This window comes from Lepidochelys kempii, chromosome 1 (assembly GCF_965140285.1).
Source record: "Lepidochelys kempii isolate rLepKem1 chromosome 1, rLepKem1.hap1, whole genome shotgun sequence".
Taxonomy (NCBI): Eukaryota; Metazoa; Chordata; order Testudines; family Cheloniidae; genus Lepidochelys; species Lepidochelys kempii.
This window is the reverse complement of record NC_136380.1, coordinates 205,542,388-205,550,831: the sequence shown is the minus strand read 5'-3', so window position 1 is coordinate 205,550,831 and position 8,444 is coordinate 205,542,388. Positions and strand designations below refer to the sequence as shown.

The window sequence follows — 8,444 nt, the reverse complement described above, 5'->3', positions numbered from 1 at the left end:
AGCAGAGAGTGAGAATGCGTACTGCTGGAGGACTGAGGAGTACAAGCATTTTCAGACACCAAGAGAAAGGTCCTAGGGTGAGGATAAAGAAGGTGTTGGGAGGAGGCCATGGGGAAGTAGCCCAGGGAGTTGTAGCTGTCACACAGCTCTTCCAGGAGGCACTCTAGACAGCTGCATTCCACAGGGCCCTGGGCTAGAACCCAGAGTAGAGGGCGGGCCCAGGTTTCCCCCAAACCTCCCAACTCCTGGTCAGACACAGGAGGAGTCGACCTGGACTGTGGGTTCACGAAAACGGCCAAACTGAGGGCTGCCGTGAATCTCCGAGGCAAGCAAATCCTCCAATAAGCGCAAGACCCACCAAGGTAGAGGAGGAACTTTGTGACAGTAATAAAAATAATAATATAAAGTGATCACTGTACACTTTGTACTCTGTGTTGTAATTTAAATCAATATATTGAAAAATGTAGAAAAACATCCAAAAATGATTAATAAATTTCAATGGGTATTCTATTGTGTAACAGTATGATTAAAACTGCGATTAATTATGATTACTTTTTTAATCACGTTTAATTTTTCTTTATTTAATTGTGTGAGTTAACAGCGATTAGTCAACAGCTCTAATTATTATCTATATTGTGGGAGGCCTCGCTGCCCCAGTCAAGGATCATCGTGTTGGGTGCTGTATGCACTCATCATGAAAAGACAGACCCTGCCCCAAAGAGCTTATAATCACATGAAAGGGTGTAAGGGGCTAGAGCAGAGCTCATGATGATCCCCTGGCCATGATAGCTAAGAGAAGGTGTCTTTTTAAATTATGTGAGCATGTTATAATCCAGCCAGCAATTTACGGTTCTAGAAAATAAAACACTTGATTTTAAATTTGAGTCATTTAAGAACATTAAACACAACATTCACTTTAGAACTTTTTTTGTTTCTTTTTATATGTTATTTATATAAAGCTCTGGAATCCTCTGCAACTAGGAACCTTTGACAAATTCTCCTTCTGTCTCTAACAGCACTCAAATATACAGGTGCTAAAAGGTGAGAGATCAGTTCGTCCCCCAGACAGCTGGGCAGAGCCAGATGTGCTAGAGAGCTCTGTCACAGCAAACACCGCCGGGGGCTGACAGCATGGCACTACACAGGTGGCAAAGGCAAACCCAGGAAGCCTGCCCCAAGCAAAATGTGAGACAAAAAGACCACGAGGGAAAGGCAAAAAACAGTATCTGAACTATTCAACACTTATCAATTAAACTCTCTTTACCATGAGGGCGGGACCCACATTTAATTGTGGAGGGAGGTGAGAGAGACTGGCTCTAACAATAACACCTTGTGATTGTACCGAGGTCTCCATTTGAGTATCTCATTGCACTGTACAAACATTCATTCAGTCTCACAACAATGCTGTCAGGTAGGTAGGTATTAATTCCATTTTACAGATGGGCGAGGAGGCAGCATAGAGGAGTCAAGTGATGAACAGAAGGCCTCACAGCGAGTAGGTGGCAGAGTAAGGTCTCCTGATTGCTAGTCCCCTGCTCTTACCACTAGACCACTCTGCATTTTGGCCTATGAGCCATAGGACTAGTGACAAACAGTGGGGCAGTATCTAGTCTGGTTTGTTTTGGGGATCTGGATGGCAGTGGCTCCAAGACAGGCAGCTCAAGCTGTAGAAAGCAAATTGCAATGGCTGGGCATCAAGAAACCCTCTAGTTTTGTCCTCTTACTGCTCTCAGTTTGACTCTTCTCTTCCATACTGCACGTGCCACACGTCTCACGTTCAAGGTCACAGCATCTACTGAAAGGTCAGGAAGAACAACTACAGACAACAAGAAGGGCTAGGTAGTAAAACAAGATTGGGATAGCAGGTTCTCCCTGCCTCAGTCCAGGCAGAGCACGGGGTTCTCCAGGAAGACGGCGAGCTTGCCTGCCACTAGGTCCAGGTCGCTGGTGTTGGCATACTTGAGCAAGTTGGTGCCCCTGACGAAGTAATGCTTCAGGAAGTGCTGGCTCACGCACTTGTGCAGCTTCTGCACCATACGCAAGAAGCCTTCCCAGAAGCAGAGCCAGTCCTTGGTGCGCGGGTACTTCTCGCATGTCCAGAACAGCACCATCTGCAAGAGGCAGATGGGAGGGAAGGAGGAAGGAGAGATGTTACAGGGATGCTGCCAAAGATTCACACAATTAGCGAAGGTAATTTTTCTGCTGATGAAAAGTGCTGTAGTGACCGCCCTGACGACTGAAGGCAATGGCAACGCAAGCGTCTCCTGCCACTTTACCTCCCCCCTGACACAGAGGGATCATGCTAAGTCAATCCTAGCCCTCCTCTCTAGTTACCATACCAACAAGGATACCAGTGGTTCACCAGGGGCTGGGGAGTGAGACCCACCAAATTCATTTCAGAGAGGCCACCAAACAGCCATCCATTGGGAACAATTTTCAGTCACTACTGACCTCGGCGGGCTTGGAACCAGTGACCACCACCAGCATTCACTGTGTGACCCTGGACAAGTCACTTCCCCTTTCTGTGCTTGTTTCCTACCTCTGTACTTACCTTGCTATCTCAGAGATGGTTCCGAGCATGACCGGGTAAAAACTTTGAGCTCCTCAGACAGAAGTCTCAGTAGAAATGTAAAGTGGGTTAGGTTGTAGCAGGCAAAGTAGAGTATAATATAGGATATTGGTCAAGAAATAGTGTGTGATCATGCAGTTGAAAGCTGTACTGTGATGCATATGGGGACTTAAGGTAGCATGGGCAGCCTTATCTCTGAGACTGCCTGACTTGTGTGTGTTTACCTGTAACTGTGCAACCATAATGTTCTTTTAACAAATCTTTTTGTGTGGAATGTAGACAAACAACAATTCTCACACCATGTAAGGAAAATAGATTAATGTGATGAGGGTCGTTACCTTTGGTGTTCGCTAGGGGGCACTATAGCCACTTGGGCCAATTATTGTATTGTAATTGTTGCTACAGGCCTCCCGCAGGAAAGACACTGTGGCTGCTGCTCTCTCCTGATGACAGTATATTCCCCTGCCCCGCTCAGACCTCACCACTCTTGCCTGCTATACACACCTGTAGGTGATAGGTCGTCAGGACTGGCTTATTTCCTGTACACCAGACATCCTCCTTCATTTGTCTCATGACCCGGAAGCACTTCATGCGGCAGCCACCGTCCTCGTCAAGGCCCTCTATCAGCATGTGCTCAGCTCGGGAGAAGCCCAGCTGCCAGTGGTAATTGGAGCGGGCCAGGAGATTAAAGCCAAATGACTGCAGAAGAAAGGGGGAGAAGCTACAGAAGGGGAGATACAAACTTATCTTCAGAGCAGCATGAAGGGAGGATAAGGGAAGGATCCACTGCACCTGCCTTTTACCACTTGAGATCAGGTTGTGCATTATGGACTGAGTTACAAGGGACAGCAAGTTTGGGTTTCCTAATTCCCAGTGGACGTCTGTCCACATCAAACCAGGCCAGTTCCTCACACATGGATATTACTCAGTCCAGAGAGACCCAGCTCCAAAGCAGAAGAGGGAGCTGCAAGCAGTGCTGCACTGGCAGAACTGTCTGGGGATGTGGTAATGGAACAGCAGGGCCCACTGCACATCAGGATGAAGAGGCAATTGAGTTACATGGGAAATCCCTGTACTAGAACAGCAAGAATCAAGCAACATTGTTCACTATGTCAGGATCGAGGTGGCCAGAGCTCTGCCAGGGGTGTAAGACCGGACTTACCATGGACAGGGCAGGACAAGATGGAGGGGCATGTGCAGAGAGGGGTGTGTGTGGGACAGTAAGAGGCAGAGTGAGAAGACCAGAACAACAAGGATGGTGCTGGTCAGGATTGAGTGGCATTCGCAGAGCTGAGGGAGAGGCGTGGGGAGTCTTGCTCAACATCTGTCTATACAGTTTCCATACATTATCAAACCTGCACAGGATTCACAAACACTAATATTAAGAAACCTAGTACACTTAAAAACATCTGAATACTTAGAAATGTTTATACTAAAGAAAGTAGCCCTTCTGAGCATTTAAGAAGCATGACTCTTTCTCAAGCTCTTTCTAGGTCTGATTTCAGGTCAGGAAGATCATTTTAAATGGATACAGAACAGGGAGACCTGAAACCTTAAGACTGACCCCCCTAGAAAGAGAATGATGCCACTAATTGGAAATCCAGTACTGGCTGCTTGGCACGCCTCCTCCTCTGGGGAGCAATATCTGCAGACTATGGAAGTCAACAGAGCTCTCAGTGCCTGATGGAAAATGGTCTCTTCCTCCCCATAAAGGGCCTGGTTCTCCCATCTTGCACTTTGTGTTATTATTTACATCTGTGCCAAATGAGTGACAAGTGGGTAGAAAATGCTGCTGTTCTGATTTGGGTCAAGCCACCCTGACAACAGTGTGCCTCAACTTTTGTGCTTCTCAGAAGCATTTGACACCGATATCGTCTGAGAGTTCCAGCAGGTTTCCTAGCTCTCAGTTGGGAGAGGTTTTCGACAATATGGTAAGACCTTTCACAGCGTTACTAGCCCTTTAAGTCCCCCTCCTGTGCCAACCTGCTTTGTACCTTGATGCACTGTACTTTCTCCTGGGAAGGCCAGCGCTTGAAGCAGCGGGGCCACCGGGCTCTCTCAGGCCAGCAGGTTGGGATTTCCACAGTAGGGACCAGCTCCACCTCTACCTGGGAGTCTGGTGTCTCCACAGCAACTCGGACCACTGAGCTGAAACTCTCCAGAATGCTGACTTTACCTGGGAAGGAAAGACGAGAGGAGATGATAAAGACAGGGCTGACCTTATGCATAGGCCAAGCAAGAGGCCGTTTGGGGCTATGTATCCCTTGCAAACCCTGCCCCTCATGGACCTGCTTCCACTCTCACTTTCTAACAGTGGGACCAAAGAAAACAACTCACCACCTGGATCCCCCCAGGGCACCAGGACAAGAGGAGGAGGGGGCAGCAACTCAACATCTTGTTTCCCCCTCAGCCTCGACCCTTTGTCTGTGTGGGGCCAAGCACATCACAAGACCAGCACAAGATAAAGAGGAGCAGAATTGCTGCAACCTAAATGTCTTCAGCAACCCACTGGCACAAGAGGCAGCAAGGGAGCTCAGTGAGTCTGAGTGGAGAAGAGTCTCGACTGAGCCCTCGGCTTCAAAGATCCCCTCCTCTTTAGGGGAAGTCTAGATCCATGAAACTCTGTTGTGAGGCGTATCTCTGCCCCTAGTGGTTATTAAGGCTATTGGGAGAGTTAGGCATACTCTGGTCTGGCTGGGAACTCATAGGGAAGCCAACTCCTGTGGACAGTCTGACCAGTCTGAAGTGACGATGGCAAACTGAGGCACTGCAAAGCCTCCAAATCTGCTACTGCGTGGCAAAGAGGCAACAGTGAAGTCAGGGAAGTGTTCAGGTAACTTAAGCTGTCTTTGACAGAGTTTGTCCTATTTGAAACCAGTTAATCACACTGTCCTACTTCATTCCCTTTCTTCTCCCATCTGTTGTGTTCCAGAGGAGTCAGCACCATATGCCCAGACATCTTTGATGAACCAAACAGTTTTGGAGCTGTTGCTTTATAGAATGCTAGGTTTTCACCCTGACCCCTTGCCTTCCACATAAGTAAAATATCTGAGGCAAGAAACCAAAACATTTGACTTTCTGCCAAGCCATAGCATCTGCTTGGTGGTGGGATTTTTTTTTTCTTACCACTCCATCTCCCTCAATAGTAATAAATATTTGCTATAGGAGTGAGTTGCTAAATGAATTGGTTGAACACTGAGTTTGATGTTAACAGGTCTCTCCAGGATCTTGCAAGACCAAAATCCAGAGTTACATTTGGGTAGGGAAAGTGGAATCTGTGTGTTTGCAATGCCAGGATGCAGTGTCATCCCACTGAAAGGAAAAGTTGTCCTTAGAAGAGAGGCATCATGGTCTGAGGTCGGCCTTGGACAAGATACAATCGATGTGCCTCAGTTTCCCCAGCAAAAGAATGGAGATAATCATACTTACTCACATCAGAGGGTGTGGGTTTAATAAGTTGAAGCCAATAAAGTGCTTCAAAGATGACAATTGGTAAGTATTATTATTATTATTATTAAGGTGGCCTCCCATAAGCTAGCAGTTAGAGGTGTCTGCAGCCACAGCTCTAAAGGAGTGTTTAAAACACAGCACAAAGCACATCAAATCTGCAATCAATTCTTCAATTTCTTTTGTATGGAAGGCTGGGATGTAAACACATATTTTGGAGCTGCCTATGAGAGGTAGCAGCAATGTTGCTGAAAGTGACCCTGGGTGACATTACTTCGAAGCAGGATGGGGTGGGAGCAGCCTGGGCATAGCCAATATTGGTCTAAAGTCTGAATAAAGATAAAGGGTTTTGCACAAGGAGAAGATCTGCCACCCAGCCACTCAACTCTACAAGCCGCCAAGCTATGAAAACCTGGGGCTTCTCTAGGGGAATACTCACCTCCAAGCAGTCGTGCCTGCAGCCGAACATACGTTACACACGGTGCAGGCCACTGGCAGGGGTGGCAAGTAGTCAGCGTTGGGCCCTTCCCAGGGCAGGAACAGTGCTGGCTGCCCCACTGCCCACTCAGGTTTGACCCCGCCGGCCCTGCATCATGATGGGAGGGCAGCAGTGCCAAAACAGACTGAGTGGCATTGCAACATGGTGTACGGGGGTTGTAGCACTATTCAGGTTTGGCACCACAACCCCTGCATCCAAACCCGAGCGGCACGGCAACCCCCATGCACCAGGTTGCAATGATACTCACTCAGTTTCGGCCCTGCCGCTCTCTTGCCCCTGCCATAATTGAGCAGTCGTGGGGTCAAACCTGAAGGGGCAGCGCGGCAGCCAGCACTGCTCCTGCTCACCACTGCCATGGGGCTGGCTCCTGCACCAGGCTCCTACCCAGCCTCACCCCACAGCAGCCCATGTCCCCTCTGCTCTGCCCACAGGATACACTGAGTGACAGCCTTGAGAGCTGGCTGGGAGTGGGCAGCAGGGAGTCTTGGGGCGTACCATGTCAAAAAATACCTGAGGGTGCCCCTGGCTCCCAGTACCATTCCCAGTCCTCTTTCCGTTCACTGTCCTAACCTTCATCCACACCAGAGAGTGTCTTTCTGGTTGGTCTAGGCCCACAAAGGAATGGACTTAAACACCAGCTGGTCATGGACACAGGTTTCAACCTCAGCTGCCTTCATTTAAAGACATTTGTAGGCAAGAGGTACCAGTTCTTGCCCTCTGCAGAGGGCACAAGGACACCCCATGGAAGCTCTGCAGCTTGGGCTGGAGAAGCCTAGAAGGCCTATCGGACCCACGTAATTTCTGGCCCAGCAGAAAGAGGTTATTTTCTGAAAATTTAGGCAAAAGAAAATGTTGATTTTTTTGGGGTGGTGCTGAGGGAGGATGGGGTCCGAATTCATAACAGAATCCAAACATCCCTGAGCACTGAGAGCTTGTAATCTGAACCTGGGTCGGGAGGTCTTACTTGTGCAAATGGACCTCATCTTCATCAAGGGCCAGTGTCTCCTCAACTCTGGCGTGTGTGAGCCAATCTCTGCTCACAAGGAGTGAGGCAAGTGGCCTAACACCCGCTAGGGGTAGTGATCACAGTCCCGTCAGAGGACTGCACTTGAGAGGCAGACTCCCTTCACATCTTTCCCGCTCAACTCACTGGAGAGGTGACAGGAGGTAATTGACTTCTCCATCAGCTCCCTGAAGATGGCAAGGACCTTGGCTGGAACGAGATCACCTTCGATGTTCACCTCTGTCTCATGCCACTGCTGCAGACTCTTTGAGAACTGCTCCACCTCCAGCCACTGCTGCAGCTCCTCTGGATCCCGTACTGGGGAAAGGAGCTTTGCTCCATGCACGGTGTAATACCGCCAGTGCCGTACCTGGCGCTCCCGGTACCCTGTCAGGCCGCGCAGTGGGACTGTGATGAGAAAGTGGCTGGGCGCTAAGACCTAGAAGAGTTCAGAGAGATTGAGAGAGGAAATGAGGGCAGATTTACAACCTGGATGCGGGAAACATGGTCACAACAGGTAGAATCACTGGGGCTTCTAAGCAAAAGGGAAAGTCACGCTGGAATGGAAGCAGCTCCGTGCAGATAGGTCCTACTCCAGGCCTATCTGGCTAGGACGCGGTCTTAGAATAAGGCTAGAATGTGGCAGCCATGTGCTATTTAGGTTCACAAAACAAGAAAACTGTCATTAGAAGGAAGCTGAAGTGACCATCACAGGCAATGCTACCAACGTCAAATTGGAACACCATTGGCTGATTTGTTACCTCTCCCTCCACCTTCCCCTCCTTACCCTTCGTTAGATCCATAATCTTCCATGGTTAGCTCTGCAATTGCAAAAGATGCAGTTACAGAGAGAGATGCTAGGATGGAAGGCAAGATGTGTAAATTATTGCCTGAGTATTCTTTCTAGAGATGGGCCAAGAGATTGC

At 48.7% G+C, this 8,444-nt stretch overlaps 1 protein-coding gene across 2 annotated transcripts in view; it reads right to left on the bottom strand.

Annotated features, from left to right (window-relative positions):
* Positions 1–435: 435 nt before the first annotated feature.
* The window catches only part of MAB21L3 (mab-21 like 3), a 30,282-nt gene continuing 22,273 nt past the window's right edge, over positions 436–8,444 (bottom strand). For both annotated transcript variants that reach the window (XM_073309207.2, XM_073309214.2), the window contains 4 exons: positions 7,666–7,957; positions 4,564–4,745; positions 3,074–3,268; positions 436–2,111 (listed from right to left, as the gene is read on the bottom strand). In XM_073309207.2, the coding sequence (XP_073165308.2) occupies positions 1,878–2,111; positions 3,074–3,268; positions 4,564–4,745; positions 7,666–7,957 (903 nt within the window). In that variant the 3' untranslated portion in view covers positions 436–1,877. The remainder of the gene's footprint in view (positions 2,112–3,073; positions 3,269–4,563; positions 4,746–7,665; positions 7,958–8,444) is intronic.